This window comes from Oryza brachyantha, chromosome 10 (genome assembly GCF_000231095.2).
Source record: "Oryza brachyantha chromosome 10, ObraRS2, whole genome shotgun sequence".
Classification (NCBI taxonomy): domain Eukaryota; kingdom Viridiplantae; phylum Streptophyta; class Magnoliopsida; order Poales; family Poaceae; genus Oryza; species Oryza brachyantha.
Genome location: NC_023172.2, coordinates 13,966,175 through 13,991,895, shown reverse-complemented (window position 1 = coordinate 13,991,895; position 25,721 = coordinate 13,966,175). Strand labels below are relative to the sequence as shown.

General features: G+C 42.0%; 5 protein-coding genes across 6 annotated transcripts; 1 reads left to right on the top strand and 4 right to left on the bottom strand.

Annotated features, from left to right (window-relative positions):
* Nucleotides 1-556: 556 nt before the first annotated feature.
* On the top strand, nt 557-4,968 carry LOC102706131 (probable E3 ubiquitin-protein ligase XBOS33). The gene is made up of 10 exons (XM_006661906.3): nt 557-979; nt 1,075-1,134; nt 1,528-1,599; nt 1,690-1,898; nt 1,988-2,148; nt 2,249-2,307; nt 2,436-2,482; nt 2,601-2,744; nt 3,342-3,433; nt 4,061-4,968. The coding sequence occupies exons 1-10, from the start codon at nt 803-805 to the stop codon at nt 4,597-4,599; spliced, it is 1,560 nt and encodes a 519-aa protein (XP_006661969.1). The 5' UTR covers nt 557-802; the 3' UTR covers nt 4,600-4,968.
* On the bottom strand, nt 4,732-7,705 carry LOC102719241. The gene is made up of 5 exons (XM_040528057.1): nt 7,311-7,705; nt 6,949-7,214; nt 6,627-6,838; nt 5,479-5,746; nt 4,732-5,389 (listed from the first exon to the last, which is right to left on the bottom strand). Exons 1-5 carry the CDS (start codon nt 7,327-7,329, stop codon nt 5,087-5,089), a joined length of 1,068 nt encoding a protein of 355 aa, XP_040383991.1. The 5' UTR covers nt 7,330-7,705; the 3' UTR covers nt 4,732-5,086.
* Nucleotides 7,706-9,050: 1,345 nt separating this feature from the next.
* On the bottom strand, nt 9,051-11,456 carry LOC102705846. Its single transcript, XM_040528232.1, has 2 exons — nt 11,021-11,456; nt 9,051-10,502 (listed from the first exon to the last, which is right to left on the bottom strand). Exons 1-2 carry the CDS (start codon nt 11,330-11,332, stop codon nt 9,741-9,743), a joined length of 1,074 nt encoding a protein of 357 aa, XP_040384166.1. The 5' UTR covers nt 11,333-11,456; the 3' UTR covers nt 9,051-9,740.
* A 2,988-nt stretch (nt 11,457-14,444) lies between these two features.
* Nucleotides 14,445-19,111, bottom strand: LOC102718961 (mitochondrial inner membrane protein OXA1-like). The gene is made up of 9 exons (XM_015841569.2): nt 18,618-19,111; nt 18,425-18,515; nt 17,258-17,299; nt 17,063-17,121; nt 16,658-16,733; nt 16,434-16,565; nt 15,971-16,078; nt 15,250-15,304; nt 14,445-15,145 (listed from the first exon to the last, which is right to left on the bottom strand). The coding sequence occupies exons 1-9, from the start codon at nt 19,073-19,075 to the stop codon at nt 14,895-14,897; spliced, it is 1,272 nt and encodes a 423-aa protein (XP_015697055.2). The 5' UTR covers nt 19,076-19,111; the 3' UTR covers nt 14,445-14,894.
* A 296-nt stretch (nt 19,112-19,407) lies between these two features.
* LOC102705563 (mitochondrial inner membrane protein OXA1-like) lies at nt 19,408-24,828 on the bottom strand. 2 transcript variants are annotated; one of them, XM_015841983.2, is made up of 8 exons: nt 24,371-24,828; nt 24,194-24,275; nt 23,311-23,372; nt 22,301-22,364; nt 22,049-22,180; nt 20,785-20,901; nt 20,062-20,116; nt 19,408-19,971 (listed from the first exon to the last, which is right to left on the bottom strand). In XM_015841983.2, the coding sequence occupies exons 1-8, from the start codon at nt 24,811-24,813 to the stop codon at nt 19,763-19,765; spliced, it is 1,164 nt and encodes a 387-aa protein (XP_015697469.1). In that variant the 5' UTR covers nt 24,814-24,828; the 3' UTR covers nt 19,408-19,762. The 2 variants fall into 2 exon arrangements, with proteins under 2 accessions (XP_015697469.1, XP_015697470.1); XM_015841984.2 differs by having other exon boundaries at nt 20,785-20,880.
* Nucleotides 24,829-25,721: the final 893 nt, after the last annotated feature.

Below are 25,721 nucleotides of genomic sequence, written 5' to 3'. Positions count from 1 at the left end.
TATTATTAGTGATCTAAAAGCCCAGGCTAGAGAATAAACTTCGGTAAAAATAACCCCTAAAATCAATTATAAATTTAAAGTTAAAATTTTAAATTTTGGCTCATAAGTATAAGATAAACGAAAAAGTAGGGGTATTATTTAATCATAAGTTAACAAAAAGTAACACAACTACATTTGGAACCACATGGATTAGCTCGTATGATACGTGGTTCCTAAGAAAACAATATTTTCTTCCTCAAAAACAAAAAGGTAAAAAAGGTTTGGCACGTGAGTGCTATCATGCTAATCAAACTCTGTCAGTGGCTAAGCACAATCACAACCTCCACAGCTCACATGATCACATCCACCCCTAGCAGCTTTCAGCCTTTTACTGTACTGCTACTAATGATCTTCCTCTCCATAATTGCACATGAGCCAAACCAAAAAAAGGTTCCGGTTAAATCCAAAAAGATTCAAACAAATATAAACATTTTTAAAGCGATATTGTATTTTTTCAGAATTTTTAAGCGATAAAAACCTCGCCTTTTTCTTCTCTCTTCTCCACTCCCCTCTTCCTCCGGCGTTCGGAAAATTTGAGACCCCAAGCGGACGACGCAACGACCACCCACCACCACCACCACCGCCGCCCTAAATTCCGGCAATTTCAAACGGGCCCCTCGCCGCCGGCGAGCTGCGGGGCCGATCCTGAGGGCAGGAGGTCGTGGCGGAGGTGTTACGACGCGGCCGGCGGCCGTGAGGTGGCGGGGACGGCAGTCGCCGTCGCTCCGGCGAGCGGCGGCGGAGGGAGGAGGAGGAGGAGGAGATGGGGAACTCGCTTGGGTGCTCCGCCTCCGGGGAGAGGCTGGTGTCGGCGGCGCGCGACGGGGACGCCGTGGAGGCGCGCATGCTGCTGGAGCTCAGCCCGGCGCTGGCGCGCTACTCCACCTTCGGCGGCCTCAACTCCCCGCTCCACTTCGCCGCCGCTAAGGGCCACCTCGACGTCCGTGACGCTCCTCCACTCCGTTCTGTCGCTGCCGGTGGTTTTCGTTCGATTTGATCGCGAATTGGTGTGGTTTGTTTTGTTTTTTCATGCAGATTGTGACACTGTTGCTGGAGAAGGGTGCGGATGTGAACGCGCGGAACTACTGTGGGCAGGTAGATCTTTGGGGATATTATTGGGTTTCAAAAGCTTTGATCTTTGTGTTTTTCTTAACTATTTCGTGCTTAGAAATCGAATTAATGTGAGATCTATCGTATAGAAGTAATGAAACTGGCAGCTCTTATGTTGTGTCTCAACTGAAAGTGTGTGAAGATTCAGTCTTTTGGTTATTTTCTTAGCTCTGTAGTTAGATACTGGTACATCAACTTATTTGTAATCTGGACCTCGTCAAGGATTGAACCTTTTAGTACCTTCTGAGCCTCCTTCTCCATGCTTAGACACAGTATATGTGTTACATTTCTATTCATCGATTCAATCTTATTGGAAATGGAGCAATTGATTGATTTTTTTTTTCCGTTTGTTTGGATGCGTGACATGCGTCAATGAAGACTGCGTTGATGCATGCGTGCCGGCATGGCCACTGGGAGGTGGTTCAGATGCTTCTTCTCTTCAGATGCAATGTATGGCACTTGTACTATGGCATTTCTAGTGAGTTGCGTTTCTGACACACGGAAGGTTCTGAATTCTCTGTGTGTTTGGTTACTTGGAAGGTTACCAGGGCAGATTACTTGAGTGGTCGAACAGCATTACATTTTGCAGCACACGATGGACTTGTTCGGTGTGTTCGTCTTTTACTTGCGGACTTTGTCCCAAGTGCTCCCTTGGAGGATGGTGTTTCTTCGATGGTCGATGGCAGTGACTGTCAGACGAATAGTGGGAGCAGTCCTTCTTCTTCTTTGGGACTGAAGTTTAATGAATCGTATGTTTTTTTCCTCAAACGAGTATTGGGGAGTACTGTTTGAAATGGATGGAAATTAATGGCATGCTATGTTTCTTACTTTCTTTCAGTGCCCGTCTGAGGTTTATCAACAAACCTGCTGATGGCGGTGTTACAGCACTTCATATGGCAGCTTTGAATGGTCATTTTGATTGCATGCAATTGTTGATTGACTTAGGTGCAAATGTCTCAGCTGTCACATTTCCCTATGGCACTACGGCAAACTTGATAGGTAAGTATTGATTATTCGCTTCACCTTGGCATCTTGCATGCATTAAATAATGACATTTCTGTTTTCTCAATTGAGTTTTAATTTTGTGTTTATGGAACAGGAGCTGGCAGTACTCCTTTGCATTATGCAGCTGGTGGGGGGAATATGGAGTGTTGCCAGGTCAGTTACTGCCATAAAGCAGAATCACTTTTTTTTGTGACAAGTACCTTTTCAGTTGTAAACTTGCAATTGTCCGTTGCTGCATAATGAATTTGTTTATTCTGAAAATTGGGATTCTACTGTTGCAGTTACTTCTATCGAAAGGTGCTAGCAAGCTGACACTCAATTGTAATGGGTAAGAATTAGTTATTTACTTGTTATGTTTCCAAAATCTTGATACCATTATTCTCACAGTTATGATTAAATCCACTTGATCAGATTTGTTTTATATTAACATAAAACCTTTTGCTTAGGTGGCTTCCCATCGATGTTGCTAGGATGTTTGGACGGCGTTTCCTGGAGCCATTACTTTCTCCAAATTCAAACTCGAGTATACCTGTATATCAACCATCTAGTTATCTTGCCTTGCCACTCATGAGCATACTTAGTATAGCCAGGTTAGTGCTTAATAATTCACTACTCACTAATCGGTTTTCTTCTGCTTGAAGTAAAGTATAAATACAATTATTGCTTTTGAGGAAAACAATGAGTGCTGTCTTTTGATACGTAAATATATTATGTAGTATGTTTTATACTTTTTCTTGGAAAGCACTTAAGGTTGTGATTGAAGCAGTCTCATTATGTATACAAGAACATCTGTGCTTATAAACTTCTGGGCCAGACAGCACGTTCTTTAGAATCGCAGTGGTTTCAGACATTGTTACTTTAGGAAAGGTAACTAACAAACAGGAGAAATACTAATCCACATTATTGGCTTTGGTGATCTTAATCTTCATGGAATAGTTAAACTTTTCTTAACTGAGGAATTGATTATGATTAGCTTCCAATTGCCTGAATTCAAGCATGTTTCAATTTGAATAGGATGTGTGTGTTTTTGTTTTCAAACTTGACATTCCACCTCTATTACAAGTGTTTTCTGTTTCTGTTACTATATAACGATGCCAATTATGACATCTTGTTACAAGATTCTCAATGATAACTATACACTTATTGCCTTATTGGAACCTTCATAGATTTTCCCTGTGCATTTGTAGAGAATTTGGGTTGCAGCACACCATACCCTCTGTGGATGATAGTGATCTTTGTGCAGTTTGCCTTGAAAGGTCAAACTCTGTAGCTGCTGAAGGTGGGTGCTGTGTTGATATCACACACGTGCAAATTCATTATCATTCTTTACTTACAAACACATATTTCAGTCTGTTCTATTAACTCCAAGTTGTAAAAATGATTGCCAGATGTTCATAGTTCTATCTATACTAATGAAACCTACACTAGTCTGAAAATGTTGCTTATGTTATTTCTCTTTTCTAATTTATAAGATGCACTGGCGCCTGTCAGGGGACGGTTCATGTTTTCTATGCAAAGAAAAAACTATCCCAGTTACGTGCCCAAGGAAAATCTTTATACAGATTGGAAGTTTTAGTATTCTACCTGATAAGAACATCTAACTTCTTTTTCCTGATTACTCCAGGGTAAGGATTGCTTTAGTGAATCGACTGTGTCGTGAATTGTAATTGTACCTTTAGGGAACCGTTCAATGGCATATTGATCCAAAAGGGGCGTTATTTCTATTCCCCTGCAATCTGTAGCTTTCCAATATCTAGTAAATGCTCTGTACATATGATGCCACCATTTTTTGAAGCTTCTTTAGAATTTCCAGAATTTCACTTATTTGTGCACACATTATGTTGTGATGCGACGCAATGTGAAAATTTTAATGCTGGTACCTTAACATTATATTCTGTTCTTTCAGGCTGTTGTCATGAGTTCTGCATCAAATGCGCTCTTTATCTTTGCTCTACCAGCAACACCCGTGTCGAGTTCACTGGCCCGCCTGGATCGATTCCGTGCCCTCTTTGTCGGAATGGAATAATGTCATTCACCAAGTTGCCAAGCACGCCAACCGGACTTAAATCTAGCTCAGCACTCACATTCTGCAATCCATGCATGCTAAACACCGGATCTGTAGACTCGCCAGCAACCGTCAGCAAAGCGGAAATAAGGCGCAATCGTGTTGCTGCTGTCTCTTCAGAGCTAGTCTGCCCACTCACCTGCAGCCCGTTTCCATCTTCCGCACTCCCGACCTGCAGGTGCAGCGATGCTGATCCGTGTGGTGCCACAGAAACACAGGACGGTTCCGAGGTGCAATCTCCTCAGCCATCGCACTGCGCAAGTATGGAGATGGACAAGAGGGAACAGCAGGATCTTGACCGGACCAGCTGCTCAGGCATGTTCTGGAGTAGAAGAAGCTGCCACAGGGAGGAGCAGTGTAATGCAGAGATCAATGCTTGATTCTTTCTTCTTTTTTGGTTGTGAATATATTTGGATTCACAGCAGCTCTATGTAGGAGATGAGCAGCGGCTACTTTTTTTTCCACCCCAACTGCGTTTCTTTCTCAGTTTGCAGCCAAGATTTTCTTGATTGGTGTATCCTGCAGCTTTGGCTGCTGTAGTTTTTACCCTACTGTAGCGTTTTGATTACAGGTGTGATTGTGCCTATCATTCTAGATAGCCCCAAAATCTCCAGTTACTCTCTCTTTGTAGCTGTATGTAAATTACAGGAGTTTGTTGGGATTGTTTTCTGATAAAAAGATGGTAAAAAACTATGTACAATGGCATCAGTCAATAATCCTCTGAAATCTTGCTGATGGTACTGTATAGAATTGCCATCATGGCATCATCTCATCAGTCTCTTTGTGCAGTACGGTGTAGCTGAGCTCACACAGAATGCTTCTCTTCAGCATCGCCTGTGTGCGCCGGCGATCGTCGTCTCTCTGCTGTTACGCCGCCGGCGGCGGCGGCGGCAGGAGCGTGCTGACGATCCTGTCGCCGAGCCCTGGCACCGCCGACAAGAAGTGGCCGACGCCGGCGAGCTCGTGGTAGTTGACCCAGCCGAGCCGGCGGCAGATGTGCCGCTGCAGCTGCACCGGCACGACGCCGTCCTCGTTGCCCTGGAAGAGGTGCACCGGGAACGGCGCCTCCTCCAGCTCCACCGGCTCGAACTCCGGCCACCGGCCGAACATCACCGCCATGTCGCGGTAGAACGACTCCTGCACCCCCTGCTGCGTCGCCAGCCTCGCCTTCTGCACCATCACAGAGCACACGCACACCGTCGGTATCTCCAAAGAGAGATGATCAGCCATGGCTGGCGATCGAGGAGGACCGGCGAAACCTTGTGGAACATCCCGGTGGAGAGGGCCATGAGGCGGTTCTTCTCGTCGAGGGCGTTGGGGAAGGAGCCGGAGCCGTCGATGACGGTGGAGGTGGGCAGCCAGGGCTGGTCCATCCACCAGTGCAGCAGCCACGGCGCGTAGTAGGCGACCCTGAGCGACCACTGGTCGCCCGCCGGCTGCCTTCGGTACAGCTGCCGCGCCAACCCCCTCGGCAACCCCGGCCACCGGTAGTTGATCACCGGCGCCATCATCGCCGCCCCCGCCAACCTACCCCCACCATTGCCAGCACAGCCAGTCAGGTCAGCCTACCCTGATTTATGTCGCATAGCTGAATGTATAAATGATTTATTATAACTAATTGTGAGTACAAATGAACGAATCAATTAGCTATATCGGTTGAAAATAAATTTAAAATACTATAGAAGAATTTATAAATAAAAAATTTTATATAAACAAAATTGTACTGTTTAGGAGTTTGATGCTAGTTTATATTTTATAAGAGATGACGTTGTTGACTTTTATATATACTTTTGATCATTTGTTTTATCTAAATTTTTTGTGAAAATATGAAAAGAAAAAGTAAATCAGGATGAGAGTACTTTTAAAGATAAACCAAGTCCCAACAAAATAAATTATAATCATATACTCTGTATTTTTTAAAAAATTAAGATGAATGATCATAAGTATATCCCAAAGTTAATGTCATCGTCTATTAAAAAACGATGAGAGAAATAAATATGCATTTATATATGGTTACTCTACTCATGAAAAAGGGTTATATGGTTTCAAGGTACAACTATATGAATTTTATTATGTGCTTATTGTTTGTATGGTCATTCGGTCTTGAAGATGAAACTTTTAGGGTCATTTCGATTTGGAGAAAAAAATAAATGACATGGATTCCTAATTATTAATTTTTATAAAGGATATTTGGTTTGTAGTAATAAAGTATAGAAAATTGAAAGAAAAAATTGTTTTTTATAAGTTATAGAGAGAAACATAGAAAAAATTTTCATCCACTTAAATTTCTTAGAAAATTACTATAAACCAGTGTGGACATACATTTCTATATCTTAATTTTTTCTATTTCAATGGATTGAAATTAGACCCAACCGAATTTGGATAAACCAGTGAAGTGTATGCGCACCTGTGGGGGATGTACTTGAAGGAGGCCCAGGCGGCATGGCAGCCGAGGGAGGAGCAGATGAGGTGGAACTTGGGGCCGAGGCGGAGCGCGTCGGCGAGGTCCTGGATGTCCAGCGCCGCGCTCCTCAGCGACCGCCCGGGGTCCGGGTCGCTCTCGCCGTAGCCGGCGCGGTCGAACGCCACCATGTACACGCCCAGCTCCTCCAGCAACTCCTGCCACCCCCACCCCGCTCGCCTCGATCAGCGATCGATCATCACTCCGGCCGCCGGCGTGATCTCAATCGTCTAAGCATGGATGGATGGATGGGTAGCTTGCTACCAACCTGGGAGGCGCGCGGCGAGTCCATGCGGCCGCCGGAGAAGCCGTGCGAGTAGACGACCTTGAACCGCGCCGCCTCCCGGCGCACCCCGGACTCCGCGTACGCCAGGAACCGCCCGTCCCGCACCCGCACCCTCGCTGCCGTCACCGGCGGCCCTCCCTCCGTCCCGCACGGCGTCGGCGTCGGCGGCCGGACCGCGTTCGCGAACCACCCGGCCACCATCGCCGCCGCCATCAGCACCATCAGCGCCACCGGCGGGCTCCCATTCCCTGCACGCACAGAGACCGGAAAGCTCACACCATGGTCAGCTTCTGCGTCCTTGCACCTGCTGGCATTCTTGACCTTTGCATGCAACAGTTTGTTACCTGTAGAAGCAGCAGCCATTGGCGACGATGCAGCTTGAGCAGGAGGCGACTAGCTGGAGAAGAAATGCATGTGTCGGGTTATATATGTGCTGGTTAATTCTTAATACGGGTTAGGTATTCGAGCTAATTAAGCTAAGCTAAGCTAAGCAAGATAGTGCGAGCTGAATAGTATAGTAGTGGAGCTCTGCTGAATTTTTTTTTATTATTTTTTTTTGTAGTGGAGAAGCAACCCTTTCAGCAACCTACCAACATTTCTCTATATAAACGTACATGATCCATCAAAGCTGGTGCGTGTGCTTTTTTTACAAATGCCAACTAGCAAAATCTCTCTCACCTACCACGCATTTGAAAGGGATCAGTTCCCACCCAACCCTGCAATCTCTGTTCATCTGAAACCGAAAACCTGATTTGATATATACAGGTTTGTTGCAAAATGTAATGTGGGTCATACTAAATAGTTTGGTTAGTGCAAATGATTGAATTTTTGTGGATTGTTTATGTTGCAAACGTGCTTTTTTTCCAGAATTTAAGATATACAAACCAAAATACGATATGGCAATTGGAATACCAAACCCAGTTAACAGGTGCATTTTCTGTACTTGATTCACCCAAGACAAAATTTTCTGTACCTGACAACGATATGAAAAATGCAAACTTCTGCGTACGTGGTATGACGTCGGTGATGATGTTTCATCAAAGGCTACAACCACTGTTGCTTCTTCTTCTTTTTTTTCATGGAGGGAGTGATGGTGTTGGCACCAAGAACCGACTTTTTCTGCACCTCTTGAAATCGTCTCACCTGCCTCATTTCTTCAGGAGATCGAAATCCTTCAAACTTGCAGTTGGGGTGGGTGGAGAAGTATGAATGGAGAACAATCTCTTCTTCCTCTTGGCATCTCATGTCAAAGCAGTGCCTATCTAGAATCATCTCACCAACTCCAAACGCTGATCTGATGAGGCTGAGAGTTGAGTGCCTTTAGGCTAATGACCAAATTAGTCTTCAGGCCTTCTTGGTCAGTAGTGACCTTGGTAGGTAAAGACTTGTTTCAGAAGTTCCGCTCGTGTACACAAAGTAATTTGTCAATGCACATTTGTGTTGTGGTTAGAAATGCAGAGTATGTGACCGGTCTGCGTATTAGAATCCGTCTTTTAGACTTGAATAAATCCGTTGTTTTAGGCCTAATTTCGTCGTGTTTTAGTATTTGTGCACAATTAAGTCTTTCCTGATAAGAGTCTAAGCATACTGGGTCACTAACATTAATGGAGGATGGCCCCTTCCTTTTCTCTTACAGATTGTAGATAATGTGCACGTTTGTCAAGCTCCTAAACGCTGTGATATGTGTAAAAGTTTTTTATATACAAGTTTTTACAATGACTTTTTAAACAACTTTTCTGCTTTGTAATAGTTGATTTATTTGTTTGTACCCTCAAATATTATCACAAAATTAGATAACCTATTGATCTATCCATACCAAAATTAAATAATACTCACTTTGTCCCAAAAATAACTTTATTTTTCACCCATTACACACATAACAATACAAAAGAATACAAAAGCAAAAAAGACTAGAGTACCCTCTATTTTATCAAGTCACAATAAGATGATTCTCTAGTTTATCTATCCCTAATCTATCCTTTGTTTTCACAAACTCCTAATACAATGATTACTCATAAATGAATTTATTTTAGAACAAGTTAATAATCTTATTTTGGTCAGGTATAATATATCGGAATAATGTAATAACATTTTTCAGGGAGAAAGGAACGGCTTAATATATTTGCTAGTTGGAAATTATCTGAACTATGCTTGTTATCCGTGACCACATTTTTGTGTCTTGTTGATGACGACCAATGTTTCATTTGTTGCACGGTACAAAGCCAATGATTTTGTCAATGACAAAAAGGATCCTTTACTTAATTACTTTGGACGGAGTTGCTTTGCAGGCTATGCCAAGTCACTAAGACTGAATGCCTTTGCAAGCCTAAGTCCCTTCCTCTGAATGAACGAAATCCTGACGGTTTCTTCAACCTCCAATCCTACCTGCCTCCTTTGTCAAAAGGAAACAAGACTTCAAAAGGCAGTCCGATCAGAGACTCATTTTACATGGCAATATGGCATTGTATCTGAACATGAACATGAGTAAGGGCATCAATGGTTTTGCCTTTCCTCCAAGAACAATATCCTACCAAATCCCCAGGACTCTGCACGTTTCTGGAATGAAATCCCAGAACTCTGAATTGCAGAAACAGTAATCAAACACGATCTAACATCAGTATATATATTTGTTAAAAGTTTCAGTTATCAGGAGTTATTTGGCAGAACAAATCCACCACAAAATCAACCAAAAAAAAAAACTGTACTACTGCACTGTATTTTGCATCAGGCCAAAGCTACCAGAAACGAACTCTTCAGTATTCTGTCGTTGCTGATCAGCCGAAAAGTGTCCGGAGAACGGTGTCGCCGAGGCCGGGGACGGCGGACAGGAAGTGGCCGGTGCCGGGGAGCTCGTGGTAGTTGACCCACCCGAGCTTCCCGGCGACGTGGCGCTGCAGCACGACGGGGACGAGGCCGTCCTCGTCGCCCTGCCAGATGTGCACCGGGCACGGCGGCTCCGGCAGCCCCATGGGGTCGAACTCCCACTTGCCGAACATCACCGTCATGTCCCTGTAGTAGGACTCGTTGATCCCTTGCTGCGTCGCCATCTCCTTCTTCCTCTGGAGGGTGCCGTCGGCGGTGAGGGTGCGGCGGACGTCGGCGTCGCGCTTGTTGGGGAGGAAGGTGGTGTTGTCGACGACGGTGGAGGTGGGGAGCCAGCTCTGCTCCATCCACCAGTGGAGGATGGCCGGGGCGTGATGCGACACCCGCAGCGCCCACTGGTCGCCGTACGACTGCCTGCCGTACGCCTCCGCCGCCGCCTCGGCCGGGAACCCCGGCCACCAGTAGTTCACCACCGGCGCCATCATGGCCGCCCCGGCGATCCTCTCGGGGATGTACCTGAGCGCGCCCCAGACGGCGTGGCTGCCGAGGGAGACGCCGACGACGTAGAACTTGTCGCCGAGGCCCAGCGCGTCGGCGAGCTCCGCCATGTCCAGCGCTGCGCTCTTCACCGAGCGGTTCGGGTTCGGGTCGCTCTCGCCGTAGCCGGCGCGGTCGAAGGCGACCATGTACACGCCCAGCTCTTCAGCCACTTCCTGAAAATTCACAAACACCATACATAGATTTCAGTAACCAAATCAGCATCCACGCTGTACTGATACACGCAAACCAATCATGATTTGGATGAAAGTTCATAATTTTTTTGCTTTGACTTGTTACTGTAAACTATGACGTTGCGATGAGCGTGCTGCAATGTTTATTGGAAGAACAGTTCAGCGTGAATAAAAATTCGTTCTTGGCCGCGTTGACAAAATAAAAAGGCCGTAAACTTGCACGCCTTTGTCAGCTTAAAGATTTTTTTTTTTTGCAAGGAGCTTAATGATAATCTGACCAAACCAATTTCATAATTTAATTGACTAAGAAATGTGATTTCTTGCAAAAATTCGTTCTTTCTAAGCAAGAAAAAAAGTTTCTGACAAAGTGAGAAGCGCTACTAATTTTTGGTTTCCAATATTCATCAGAGTTCACTTGGAAATAAAATTTTTCGAAAGAATTTAATTCATCTGGAAATGCTCAGAGGAGAACACATCGGTCGACGAGACGATGAACTAACCGGCGAGGCGCGGAGGCTGTCGAGGCGGGAGCCGGTGAAGCCGTGGGAGAAGACGATCTTGTAGCGCGCCGACTCCCTGGGCACGCCGGACTCCTCGTACGCCAGGTGCCGCCCGTCGCTCAGCCGCACCCTCGGCGCCGTCACCGGCGGCCCGCCCGGCGATCCGCACACCCGCGGCGGCGGCGGCAGCAGCGCCCTGGACAGCAACCCCCCGAGCTGCCCCACGAGCGTGCCCATGGCGCCGTCCCCGCCGCCCTTCTTCCCGCCCACTCCCGCCGCCGTCGTCGACGCCCACAGCAACCTCTCCGCCATGGCACAGTAGTACAGCACTCGTCCGCCGGCCGGCGGCGATGGCTGGATCGATCTCTGTGCCGTGACACGTGGGATGCTCCGGCGAACGCGGAGGAGAGAGCGAGGCAAGCAAGCTAGAGGTAGGTGGCGAGCAAGCGATGGAGCGGGTGGGTGTTGATTTATACTGGGGAGTGGGAGGGAGGCCGGTGGCGTGACGGCGTGAGACGTGGTCGTGCTGGATGGAGCCGGAGCTGACGCCTGTTGCTTCCGGCGCGGTGGTGCGATTTTCTTGGTGGGTTTGAGCTGCTCGTTCGCTTGGATTCATTACGCGGTTTTACTGGGTAGTTTTGGCGCGCGACGGCGACTCGCTCGCTTCGCCGCTGCCACTCCCGCTACCTAACCGCAAAACGAGTCCGACACCAGTACAGTACTCCACCGCAACATAAAGCTGTATCTACTGGAATAATTAACTTTTTGCCACTCTTATAAATGACACTAACATATTTACCACTGGACCCACATGTTATAGACACATGAGGACCCACGTGTCATAGACAGCGGATGGCAAATATGTAAGGTGACATTTCTAAAAGTGGCAAAAAGTTAAATCCCCGTATCTACTTCTTTCGTTCTAAAATAAATTTATTTTTTTAGTTTTTAGATATAATACTTAAATATTTGTCTTACTTAATTATTTTTGTGATTAATATTTTTATTCTTATTAGATGATAAAACATGAATTATATTTTATGCGTGAATAATTTTAAAAAAATTTTCTATAAATTTTTCAAATAAAACGGATGATAAACGTTGGACACAAAAATCAAAAAATACAGTTTGTATAAGACAGAGATAGTATTTTTTTCACGTAGTTCTCCATCTCAAGTAACTATATTATTCTGCATTTTTCTTTTTTACATATATTCTATTCTTAATAAATCACTGCATTCCTCCTATCATTCTCACATATTTTATTACTATGTGTTCAACTCTACAAATAATTAACTTTGGAAGTTTTTGTCTCATAAATATTTCGGTTATTGGAAATAGTATAGTATTAATGGAGACTAATTAGATAGAGATGATAAATGGTAGAAGTTAAGAAAAAAATCGATAAACTCATGGCAAATCACGATGATAAATTTTGTGGTATACTGTCGATTCTCAAAAGTATAAATATTTTTAGATTTTGACACAGTCTTCGGGATACTAATTTGAACAATAATATTTATAAAAAAATAAGTTATTTTGGAAAAAAAAGTTTGGCAGTTTATTTAATGATAAATCTAGTAACTTATCATTATGTTACTCATTTTTTAAGTTTTTTTATAAATCATTAAAACTTAAAATGTTTGACTTAAGCGTTGTTTTAGTTATATTTTAGGACAGAATATGTACTCGGGATTATTTACTCTGGCACAACCCAACCCGTTGGTCGTGGACAACTGCCATCCTTTGTTTTTCGTTGGTATACGTGATTCTCTCCATGCCAACTAGATAGCATATGCCAACAGCTTCCGTGAGGTGAGAGTGAGACAGACGATTCTGAATAGAGTTTTTTTACCGTCCTAAAAGAATACATCAGGATATATTTTAATGAAAAAGGATGATATCTTGAGATATAAAAATTTTGTACTAATATTTTTGATACCTTGAGATATTTTTTAAATATGGTAAAAAAACCCTTCTGAATATACCACTTTGGTGTATCAGTTATTCAGTTTAGTTCAGTTCGTGGTGAATTATTCGTTTGCATCAACATGCATGAATTCGGCACTTTGGCAGGAACAAGTAGTAATTGAAAGAGTGACGTGCTTTACGAAAAAAAAAAACAAGAGATGAAACATCATCGTTGGCGTCGACTTCAGTTTGTAAAGTGAAAATTTAAGCGGATCATTTCATGTCACCTCTCACGCTTGGCATGACAATGTTGAGGCGTGCAGTGCTCATCATTTTTCCCCTCTCAATCTTATCGGGTTGTGTTTATTTGGTCGATGAAAAATATCTAATTTTTTATAACTATTTAATATATAAACGATAAAACTAACTACTATAAAATTAAAATCTACTTTATAAATGTGATAAATGTGAGATGATAATTTTTTTAAAAAAAACAGTTCGGGTAGCATGACATGCAAAAAAGAAAAGAAATAATCGGGTGAAAAACTACCCAACCATACCCATGTGCAGTTGCGCGCATACAGTTGTACCACCAGAAGCAAATGAATGTGTCCATCAACCCATCCATGATCGACGTGAAATCGCTAAGGAAAACAACGTTTGTGATGTATATTAAATTTCAAATTTGTTCAAAAAAGTGTATTAGTAGAGTATTAGTTATCCCATCAACCACATTATATTCAAATCTCTATCAATTTTGTCATGCCTACCTTTCACTCATATAATCTTCTTATTTAATAAAGAGTTTTTAAATTATTTTTTTTCTTATAACTAATTTACCTATATAATGCTAAAAATACACTTGTGGAGCGAAAAACCTTCGTTTTCAGATGAAGCTGTTGCTTGTTTCTGTCAAAGGCCCAGAAATGTGACGTATGTGCCACACTTTTTTTAGGCTTTCGTAGGCCAGTGAAATCACACATTATTAGTTGGGTCACGTCTAAGAGTAGGTGAGGGTCCTTTTGAAAGCCAAAAGGAGTTTTCTTTTTTTTTAAAAAAAAAGGAAGGCAGGAACGTAAACAAGGATCGGCAGAATAGCAATGCTGTCGTTCCTTTCCCATCAGTTATTCCCGTCATTACTCAAGAAACTTGAACAATTAACAGTGCTAATGAAAACTAATACTCCCTCTTGTTTTTTTAATTTTATGCACTTAACTTTTATTTCATATCTGGTCCCTCCTCTTATTCAATTCTTTTTACAAATATGCAAAATTATAAATTATAGTTAATGTCTTTACTTATTAAATCAAATCATAACAAAATAATTAATAATTAGAAATCCCAAAGCCAATAGAGTCATATAAAACATGAAGGGGGTATGGAGCACACCAATAATAAAATACCACACGCGCAATAACCTACAATTTTATACTTGCTATTGTGAATCAAAGTTTATGATGGAAAGAACAATCTTTCAGGTGTAACAGCACAATTAGGCATAAAAAGCATCATCAGCGTGACAGACATCGCCCTGTTGGCCTTTTTATTCAGGCTCACAGCTGCTGTACAGCCCTTTATTAAGCCATACTTGCCCATCATGAATAGGACCTCCACATATGTTGGCAGGCCAAGATACAGAAGTTGTAATCATAAAAAATCTAGGCAAATGATCCAAACCACTGGTGTCACAGCAGTGGAAGGAAACATCTAGTCTCACCTAAATTCTTGGAAACGAACAGCAAAGTCGATCTTGTAAAATGTAGTACTCAATAACTCAAAGTTACATTTGTGTATAAGCTATTCTGTGTATCAAAACTAATCTGGCTTATTCACCCCAAAAAAGCAACGCCAGCCTCGTATGAGCGAGAAGGAAAATCAAATCTTACCAACACACAAGTTAAATCTCCCCTGACCAAAACGCAAAAGTACAGTTTGCTCATCTAGTCTCTAGAGTGCTGACAATTTACCGGCGTCTCCGAGATTTGCCTCTGGACTTTACCTTCTTCTCAAGATTTTTGACCCGATAGCCCAGAGCAGCAGCATCAGGCTTTTCCAAACTAGATCGCGGGCCTCCTGTGATTGCTACGGGTGACTCTGCTGCAGGTAGTGCCTTGGATCCACCAAACAGATTGAACATTTGCTTCCCTGCAGATGCAGAATTAGCTTGCAAAGCAGGAAGCTCAAAAAATTTCCTCACAGTCGGTCGCCGGATAACTGGAAAAAAGATTTTAAAAAAAACACGTTATGAACGACATGGCCATGAAACAGAATAGAAGGTCCAAGAGAAGTCCTATCTTTAAGCATGGAGCCGTACTCACCAATACCATATGTGAGAGAGAACAAGTTTGATGTAATCCAGTAACAGAAAACTCCCTGAATAAATAAAGAGTAGATACTTGAGACAGCAATATGATACAACTGAAAACAAGAGTACCAAAATCATTTGCTTAGATGGAATAACAAGTGTTGCACTTGAAATATGTTTGCAAATCAATGGGCATTATCTCAATAAATTTCAAATGCATATCGACATTGTGAATTTGTGATTATCAGTGGGATACCAGTAATACCTGAATATCCTTAATTCCTACTGTTTTATCTGAGCAAAACAGCATAGTATCCGCTAAAACCAAACTAATCAGTAACAGCCACATGAGGTGATCTTTCTTGCACACAGCCACGGACTTTGTCAGTAAAGTGGGGGCAATGTCTCTTATATGGTTGTCATTCATTCAGTAATTTTATCAGACAATCTGTTCTGTACTCATTAATTTTCTATGTTACATTTTTCTGGCCTTTTCATCTTAATCAAGGGTTCTGTACGGAACCTGTTTGTATTCGTAGAATATCTATCCAACAAAGCCTGTGATATCATAAAACATAATAGAATTGCAAGAGATTTTTGCTATATATTATGCACACCTTAATGCTGGTAACTTAAAGAAATAACAACATATTCCACAATAAATATTTCTAATATTCCATACATCTCACTCCAGATCATTGCATCCCACAATTCATAAGCACATAGTGGTATACCTTGGCAAAATTCATTGTGAACGGAACTGTCAAAATAGCCATTACTCTAGAGAAGCTCTTCATTTTATTAGCCATAGGATTTGCCTCCATTCCTTCTTGCAAGTTAAGCTGAGGTAGCACATATTATTCATTAGATTAAGCAAAATAGCCATCACAGTATATGGTTGAACTTTCAAGGTGAGAGCATAGTTTACGCAGATTCACAAAGAGTGTAAATGAAAAGTTATGTTTAAAGATGATTCCACATTTACTCGATCAGGCTTATGTGTACCAGATGATAATGCCAGAAAATAAGTTCAAGCATAAAACATAATAATATGATGACATCAAAACTGTTTGAGGCCTACAGGGATAGATACAAACTTCTATTGCACTAAACAATACAGGTATATCAACAAGCAGCAGTGCGCAGGTTAGTTCCACCGTGACAAACACAAAAAACACACCAGACAAAGTGGTATACCTCAACTGACACCCAGAAGATCAATCCCGTTAAAACTGGAAAGATATAAAGAGCATCCGGTGTTGTCAGATCAGTAAACCAAAGTGCTCCTCCTCCTTTCATCGATGGAACTTTATCAACCATGTTTCTTATCTAAGGAAAAAAAATAAGGACACAAATAAACAATTAACATAACAATGTACAAGAGAAGAATTGAAGGGTCAGTAAAACAATGTGCAACTTACAGCAAAGAAAAAACTCATAAATATTGGCGCTTGGATCAGCATTCCTTTAAGTGGAGTAAATGGACTAACACCATTCCTGAAAAAGGGCCAAAATAAGTTAGATTGTTCGAGCAACTGAAAACACAACATCAATATTTCCATATAAATCATATAACAGTGCATCCCACAAGAAAACTATCTTTGATACAATTCGATGATTTGTTCAATAGCTACTTATCAAGACATGGAAAGAGAATTAAGAAAGATGGTATGTTCTCCACAACAGTTTAGCATTCAGTAAATGTCATAAAAAGGGACTCAGGACTCTTAATGATACATTAGGGACAGTGTATATTAGAAAGGAAATAAATCTGACTTGCATTCCCTCTAGAACATAGATAAGAGTGATCTAGTGAAGTCACATACTTTCGAAAAAGTGCAGTCATTTTAACTTTCCCCTCCTGCGCTGATTTTGGATCCATTGCCTGCAAGGAATAGTCGAGAAGGTGAAAACATTAGGCACAATATGCATTTTAAAAAATAATTAAATGAATGTTCTCCATGACCAATTATCTTACAAATAGATGTTATAATATAGACAAGCTAAGAGTGTAGTCTCACATTCATTTCACTTTGAATGGCTTCCATCTCTGGCCTTATTGCCTGTAAAATGTGCAAGTTTGAAAGAATCCAATATTAATCCAAAAACTTTGCATGAAGTACAAGGATGCAGCAATTATCAAACTCAATTGCTCAGATGATAAAAATAGGACAAGCAACAATAAGAAAAAGGTGTACTTGATGCAATGTTTACATTATGCGTCGTCTTGTTTGATGATTGCATACCTGGCATTGGAACTACAAAATTACTCACAAAATCAAGGAATTTCAATTTTTCATTGATCACTTGGTGCACTAAACTAAGGAATTAGACTACTTACCCGTAACTAGATAGATTACCAATCGAATATTAATTGTTTTCCAACCACTATTCAAATATCAGCGAGATGTGGCAACAGATGATTTTGTTTGAATAAAAGGCCCTTATTGTTAAAAAAATACATCATGATTTGAAACCTTAAATTGTACGCAAAAGGCAATTTTGGCCATTAATATTTGGAGCACGCCACTAAAAGTATTTCAAAAGAATATATGTTGCAAAAGTATGTTTTGAGTTATATTCTCTTTGGAATTTGTGTTCCCTCAACCCTACATCTGAAAAGAAGTATTTTTGCATAAGTCTAACATTTGCAGGTTTTAGAAGGTGGTGACAATCCTACACATCTATGGTGTGGCCTTTTAGCATGCTTAATGAACTCATTTGTTTGACTGGAGGGAAACACTGTATCCTTCAACCTCCCATGACGTTATCAGGCAACAAAATTATGCTCTAATAATGCATTCCCTCCTGTCAATAATATTTGATGTTGGGAGTATTAAGTTTAGTACTCCCATCCCAGCATCAAATATTATTGACTAGAGGGAGTATTTCATAAGATCCAAGCATCACATAGTTGAAAATTGAGTGCCGTGATAAGTATTTGGTTATTCTATGACCCAATAATCACTTGTGAGCACTCACTTACTACTTATGAATTATGATTGCTCTAAACATTATTAAGAGAACAATAACACTGATGAACACTTAGATCAATACAATAACATGGGCTCTATCCAACATTTCAAGTTTTTCGCATATGGAAAAATACCAGCTTTATGAAAGAAATTGGAAAGTTAGGTTCGTAGAACATGAACGCATGTAGCTGAATATCATTAAGAGCACTTTACACTTAGTTTCTGTGTAGCCTTCAACTGCTTCACCAGCAGCGGTACGGTCGCGCTCCGGATCAGCACTGTCGTCAGGGCAATACAAGCCCACCTGACCACACCCCACACGAGATTAAAAGGAGGGAGAGCAATCGAGCATTGCACGATCCAACGGAACAGATCCCAAATCGTACAGCTACCTCGCAAGGCCTACCAGTTCAGCCCGGTGAATGTATGGACGGCGTCGATCATGTGCTGCAGCACCGCGACGGGGAAGAACGAGTCAACGGCCGCGGCGGCCACCTCCCCCGGGAATGGCGCCGGCACAGCATCCGCCGCCGCCGCCGCCGCGGCCGCGTCGGCGAGGACGCCCGCAGCAGCATCGACCTCGTCTGCTGGGGCGGCGGCCGAGGAGAATCCACGCCGGTGTGGCTCCGGGAGGTGGTGAAGCGAGAAAGGGAGGAGGAGGAGGAGGTGGCGGTGGCGGTCTAGCGCTTGGCCCGCCCGCGAGTGGCTCGGGAGCGGAGAGCGGAGGAATTGCGGGAGCTGGGGTGGCGGCGAGGGCTCGTCGTTGGAGTGGGAGGCGGCGAGGTGGGGCGCGGCGGGGTGGAGGCGGCGGGTAAGGTGGTGGGAGAGGCGGGAGGCGAGGCTTCTCCTCGCCGCGAACGCCATGGCCGGGTGGGGAGGCGGCGCGCGTAGGGGAAGCGAGGGAGGGGGGCTACGACGGGGCTGACGCTTGCTGACCGCAGCAATGGCGGCCGCGGGAGTGTGCAGGCCGGAAGGGTCACTTGGGCCTTAAATTCGTGTAGACTTTGGGCCTCCATCGTGTATGGGCCTTACAATCCAGACGCGGGAAGCAGAACCGGGACGGGAATCCGGCCCATCTAAGAGATTGAAGGCTCGGTTCGGCGTGCCTGAGAACTCATCGTATAATAATTCCAACTGGTGAATCGGTCAGTAAAGAATTCTATTACGAATTTATGTGCAGAGACACATGCTATGTGCATCCAGTGGTCACTGACACTGTCAAACATCTGTGTTAACCTCGATGAAACGTATTACAAAACGGCTTAAGATGACCAGACCACACCAATTTGCTACTAGCACTCCCTCCGTTCTATATTATTGTCTAGATTTATTCATGTATCAATGTATATATGTTTTGTATATGTGTCTAAATTTACTAGCTCATAAATAAATCTAGTCGTAATTTGGAACAGAGAGAATACTAAATAATAAATAAGATACACAGGAAGGCACCTGTACAGTTGGAGTAGGGCAGTTAGTGGCCATTCTAATCCTGACGTATACTAGTTTATTCCAGCAATTGTAAGTGGCTAAAATTTAGTTGCGTTTTGCTCATTTCTGATCGGACTGATCGCTGATCCGATGAACGCTAGCATCAGAAGTTCTTGTTCTCTCTATGGGATGAGGCTGTTCACGTCGCTGGATAGGCATTGGAGGGTCTTCGGCAGCTGGCTCCTTCGATTCATCAGATGGGGGGCTTGTGCTTGTTGGTACTGTGAGATCGCCGAATAATCGTTTTATCACAGCTGGCTGCCGTATAGCTGAAAATAATTGTGCATACTAAGTACAACGGAAATAACACCAAACCAATTGTAAGGCGCCGTAGCGGCATAGCTTATGACATGAATCACCTATCCTGTGCATAAGACTTGTAAAGCTCCAGGTGACGAAGTAACAAGAAAATGCCTGGCCAGAAGAAAGAGAAAATTAGGTGTTTTAATAGTCAAACAGATGAAACTAGGACAGCTCATACCAGAATCATAAACATTTTAACTCGTATGCCTGAAACATTTGTATCAGTTCATGCCTTGGTGCCCAGCAGTAATGCATCATAATGCAATCAGGGAAAGAGCACATGGACTAGCTGTAGGGTGGTAATGGACCCAACTTTTTGTCTATAAAATTTTTAAGGGTTGGATTCAAAATAGGTTGGAGCTAAAATTTTATGAATTTTTGAGCTAAAACTTTTTAAAGATTAAATAGGGTTGTGAAAAAACCCAAGGGTCTTGGCCCATTAACACTCCTAGCTGTAGCTGCTGCAAATATGCTAAAATCTACTAACAGTTACTCAGAATTGGAATGTTTGACACAGAAGTGATTGGTTCCATTCAATAACCAAAACATCCAAAAGCTTGTGTACTGGGACAGAGATCTACTCATATATGGGAATTACACTGTACCAGAATTCCCAACAGCTAGACTGGACAAAACTACACAGGTCAGTCAAAACTCAAAAGGTTCCACCACACGACTATGATATTGTCGTGCATGATTTACATCTTGAATTACTGGTAAAGCTCACAGAACTCAATGTAATTAATAAGGAAAATTTCAAGCCTGAGAGAATACAATACCTGAGGAAGGCTTGCTGTCAACGGGATAGTTAGAAGAATTAATGTTCTCAAAACATGCATTACTCTATTCACATCCTTGTCATTAGACCTCGATTGCTTTGAATAATGACGAGAGAACTATATCAGGAAAATTATCATTAGTTAATAGTTTAAAACTTAAAACTGAAGCTATCCAAGAAAACAAAAGGAAATGTTTAACAGAAGGTTCCAAACTAGGTGATTGTTTGCTTTTTTTCATGGAAAAAGTCAAACGACATGTTTGCAAAAGAAAAATAATCAATCAATAAAACTTTTATATACATGCTCTTAGCGATCTAAAAGTCAAGGCTAAAAAATAAATTATGATGAAAAAACCCTAAAATCTACTCCAAATTTAAGGTTGAAAATCAATTTTTGGCTTATAAGCATAAGCATAAGCGAAAAGATAATGCCTTTGGCCCATACATCAATTCATTAATAAAGAATCATGAGAATGAATGCCCTAAATTAGTGGAGCAGCTACAGAAAAGAAAGGTCATCAAGAAGAAGAAATGGGGTGCTTGAAATTCTTGAGATGGTAAACAAAGATCAGTTGATGACTGCTTTGTATTGAAGGAAGATGATTAAGATCTAATGTTGGCACATCTTACAGAAATAGCACGGTATCAACAAAAATACATGGAAGTAAAGCAAAATTAATTCACAAGCAGAAGTTAAGAAAGCAAATGGACGAGACACAAAGAATGAAACTAGAAGTGTTCCCCATTTACATTCGGGTTATGTAAACTTAGTTAACTATTGGCATTCTAACGAATTCAAATTCCAAGGTCAACACACAGTTACCAGAATCGCTAGGTATCCTGTTGAACCATGAATTGAATCATGGATGATATTTGATACATAGTTACCAGAACAATATTAAAAAAGATGACGTGCATTTTATAAGCGAAAGCAAAGACAACATCACATAATACGCTTTCTGCATGACATTAATAGTGGGAGGACTGACAAGCTAAAGAACATTGACTGATAAAATATTAAAACATGCACCCAATGAAACCTTGAATTAATAGAAAAAAATGCATGTCCGTATTGATCTGACTAAATGGGCATAAACACCTATATAAGCAAGAGGAATAATGTTGAACCATGAGAAATATGCACAGTTAGAACATTGGCTAAAACAATCAACTGAAAAAACATGCAAAGCACGCAATCAATGGTATCTCGAATTTATAGCACAAGGTAAAATATACATTTAGACCATAAAAAAGGCTAAGCAAACCTCCAATCTAAGCATGAGGAATATTGATGTCATCACGGGAAAGATGTATAAGGCATCAGGAGTTGTCAGGTCAGTAAACCAGAATGCACCACCCTCTTTTAAAGATGGGACTTTCTCAACCATGTTTGATATCTATAAATTAGAGAAGAATGAAATCATAGGTGAGATAGAAACACAAAAAGTGATGGTGGTGGTGAACATGTGCATCTAAGTTTTAGTAAACAAACGTTTCAGCATGGTAGGTCAACTTACAGAAAAGTAAAGAGTCATGAAAGCATATGGTTTTAATATGGGAACAAAGCCTAGAAGGCCCAACCTGTGTGAACAAATGCAAGCGTTCAGAACACATGGAAGCTCCCAAAAAACAAGTAGGAGCAAAAATTCCTCTCCAACTATAGGACTAGTAAATCATGAAGTTTAGGGGCTGGGACCTGCACTGTAGGATTATTTACCACAATTATAATTACTGCTTTTGTCCCAAAAAAATTAAGGATTTGGGGGATGATTCTAGACAGGTACCGCAAAAACCCTTATATATTTTAGGACAGAGGTAGTAACAATCAGTACAGAGAAGGTATTGAACTTTCTATCTATTAGCATCCATGATCATTCTCATTCAATTGTCCAGCAAAGGGAACCTGGTTGGAATGGATGGAAGAGGTATCCAATATAGCCACGAAACAAACTAAACAAATATTTGAATGGCATCTTTCCTTGTTTGGAATTCTAAACACGTGCACATAAAAAACACAACTCAAACTACAATATCTCTACTAGAAAATAGAAGTGGGAAAAGGTGATGATATGTTATATGCTCATTTAGTGAAAGCCAGAACTGACATTAGAGTTTTATCTATTATATAATTAAGATAGCTCAAAAGAAGCCAGCATGTTCCCATTGGAGGCTAGAAATTTTCATGTTAATTGGAGAAAAAAAGAAAGATTTTAACCATTACATCGGAATGGGTCCAAATTACATCTGTGTAGATTAATCAATGTAGTTGTATATCAAATTTAGTTCTACTTCTAAATATTTTGTATACGAATTGCAACTGTATGCATGGAAACAGACATCAAGAGTTGTACATGAAATCCAATTCTATTCAGTTTCATATATAAATTGATATAAATTGTAATTGTATATATGGAAATAGGAGATAAGAGTTGTATGTCAAATCCAATTTAACCAGCCCGTACAACTTTGCATGAGGGAAATCCCTAGTTAATATAAACAGAGTAAATCATTCCACAAAGGTACATACCTTTTAAATAATAGTAAAACATGTCCATGGATAGCTTCTTTTTCTGATTTTTTATCATCAACCTGCAGGAACATGCAGTCCACTTTTTGGCAATTAAATTTGTAGATAGTAAGATGCAATAGGAGCACTAACAAATCCAAGAGCATTATTTTTTCTGGTTGCAACAAGTATGTTTAGTATCATGATACATGCATTTTTCACCAGTTCCACAACTGCTGAAATCTCCTGTCTCATTCCCTATGAAAGTTCCAAATGTGAAGACAACAAGGTTTAAGGCTGTCATCAAAACAGAGGTCTTCATGATATACTAAAAATAAAATTTGTTCAATTGGATTTATAAAATACTAGGGCTTTTATAGAATGCAGGATTTTGGTAAAACAATTGACTTCAGACACAATTCTTGAAAATTATCCAAGTTAAAAGATGGACATGAAATAGTCAATCAGCTCTTACATTTGAATCTGCCTATAACACATTTACTAGCTGATAATGTGTATATGCTACAAAGTGGTACATAAGGCTTGACTCTTGAATCTGTTAAATGAAAATGATGTTACTGCTTAAACTTAAACCCCAGGATATCACTTGATACTACATCGTTTTGACTTTTTTTTAAGAAATATTATTCTAATTCCATAAAAAGAATCTTCAGTTTTCACACAAAAATGTGGTTTAAATATCGTGAACAAAACATGAGATAATATCTAACTTGTAGCTAATTGGGTGCATACAAATAGTAGCCATATGAGCCTGCTAAACTGGTAAGCCAGTATAAACATGTGTAATTTGGTCCCAGGTCCCAACATGCACGAGAAGATTAAACTTAAGGGACAAATAAGAGAGAGAGAGTATTTATGTATATGTTATTCAATAAGATCTCACCCTGAGTCTTCTAAAGGCCATTATCCACAGTGGAAGCAACAAGCATCGTAGTAGCATCGTGGATATTGCAATCGAAAGCCACCTACCACGCACAGATTGATTGAAGAACATGATGTAATCCGCAGATGATTATTTCCAACAATAAGGTCAACGAAACATAACCCCCTAAACCCTGACCAGTTCAGCCCCGTGGATGAGTGGACGGCGTCGATGAGGTGCTGCACTGCCGCGGTGGATAACGACGAGTTCTCCGCGGCCAACGCCACCTCGCTGGGGAAGCTCACCGGGGCCGCAGCCGCAGCCGCACCCGCGGCGTCGGTGAGTACCGCGCCGACATCAAAAGCTGGGCTGGAGGGTGAAGAGGAGAAACCGCGGTGCGGCGGCCCGGCGAGACGGATGCCGAGGGGGAGAAGGGATAGGGTTTTGGCTGTTCGAGAAGATTGGTAGAGCGGGAAGTGGGGTGGTTGGAGTCGGGCCGGGGGTTGAAGTGGAGAATGGTCTTGGGGATCGCCGGAGGAGTGGGGGACGAGGAGATGGGGGAGAGCGGGGTGGAGGCGGCGGGTGAGGTGGTCGGAGAGGCGGGAGCAGAGGCTCCTCCGCGCCGCGGCGGCGAATGCCATGGGCAGACGCGATACGGCGGGAGCGGCGGCGTCTGCTGCGTGCCAACGTACAGAGGATTTTATAGGCAATTTATAAAAGTTGAATTACTTGTATATTTGAACGAGACTAGCATTTTCAATATAATGCTCCAATAGCTTTTGTTTTCTACACTACTATATACAGAATTCTTTTAGATGCAGTGATAAGTATAGAGTCAGATGGTTTATATTGGTGGCCTTTAAGGTTAGGCTATATCGTAGGAAATAGTGTCGGTGCAAGAGATCAATCTGGTTATAATTTATATTTTTCTAATTGGGTTAGCCAGTGACGCTAATGCCCTAACGGGTTAGCAATGGTTGCTAGGTGGAGGTGTTTAGGAGCTTGGCGACCCTAGCAGTGGCCACCTCCCACTAGATCAGCAACTATAGCCGATAAATAACATCATCAGGGTGCTTCACCTCCCTTTTGGTGACTTGGCCAACAACAATGTCCCATCTTTGCACCACATGATCGCTCACTTTCTACCCATTTAATTATTACGGCTTTTGGTAGTGTTTGTTGATTCGCCCTTTCACTAGATCTATTGTTGCGACTTCCAGGTGAGGGCATGATGTGATGTATACCTTGTCACCGTGAATATTCGATGATGTTGCTTAGGTGTTTATCCTCCCTATTGACAACCCTAGCGACGGTGGTGGGCAATCGCCATGGCATGTGCTTGGTCACCTTCTCTTAGACTATTACTCATAGCTTAAGGTGGAGTTGACTAGAGGCTCTATTGTCCTTTCAACAGCCTTGGAAGTAAAGGTGGTGTCCAACTGCAACATCATTCAATGTGTCTCTCGTTAGATTAGCTATTGTTGGCCTGTGGTTGTTGGGTGTTGTTGCCTATGAGCTCGTCTTGTCTAGTAGATAGGGGAGGGTGATT

Bases quoted from the DNA above. Each gene is read 5' to 3' on its own strand.
- LOC102706131 (XM_006661906.3), top strand. From the start codon at position 803: ATGGGGAACTCGCTTGGGTGCTCCGCCTCCGGGGAGAGGCTGGTGTCG. The intron at 2,745-3,341 runs GTTAGTGCTTAA...GTGCATTTGTAG, and splicing joins AGCATACTTAGTATAGCCAG to AGAATTTGGGTTGCAGCACA. The intron at 3,434-4,060 runs GTGGGTGCTGTG...CTGTTCTTTCAG, and splicing joins AAACTCTGTAGCTGCTGAAG to GCTGTTGTCATGAGTTCTGC.
- LOC102719241 (XM_040528057.1), bottom strand. The intron at 6,839-6,948 runs GTTGGTAGCAAG...TGGGGGTGGCAG, and splicing joins ACTCGCCGCGCGCCTCCCAG to GAGTTGCTGGAGGAGCTGGG. The intron at 5,747-6,626 runs GTGCGCATACAC...TGGTGGGGGTAG, and splicing joins TTCAAGTACATCCCCCACAG to GTTGGCGGGGGCGGCGATGA.
- LOC102705846 (XM_040528232.1), bottom strand. From the start codon at position 11,332: ATGGCGGAGAGGTTGCTGTGGGCGTCGACGACGGCGGCGGGAGTGGGC. The intron at 10,503-11,020 runs GTTAGTTCATCG...GTGAATTTTCAG, and splicing joins ACAGCCTCCGCGCCTCGCCG to GAAGTGGCTGAAGAGCTGGG.
- LOC102718961 (XM_015841569.2), bottom strand. From the start codon at position 19,075: ATGGCGTTCGCGGCGAGGAGAAGCCTCGCCTCCCGCCTCTCCCACCAC. The intron at 17,300-18,424 runs GTAAAGTGCTCT...CACATTTTACAG, and splicing joins AGGCTACACAGAAACTAAGT to GCAATAAGGCCAGAGATGGA. The intron at 16,079-16,433 runs GTATACCACTTT...GTGCTACCTCAG, and splicing joins TCTTCTGGGTGTCAGTTGAG to CTTAACTTGCAAGAAGGAAT.
- LOC102705563 (XM_015841983.2), bottom strand. From the start codon at position 24,813: ATGGCATTCGCCGCCGCGGCGCGGAGGAGCCTCTGCTCCCGCCTCTCC. The intron at 24,276-24,370 runs GTCAGGGTTTAG...TGTGCGTGGTAG, and splicing joins TCATCCACGGGGCTGAACTG to GTGGCTTTCGATTGCAATAT. The intron at 23,373-24,193 runs GTGAGATCTTAT...ATGTTCCTGCAG, and splicing joins TGGCCTTTAGAAGACTCAGG to GTTGATGATAAAAAATCAGA.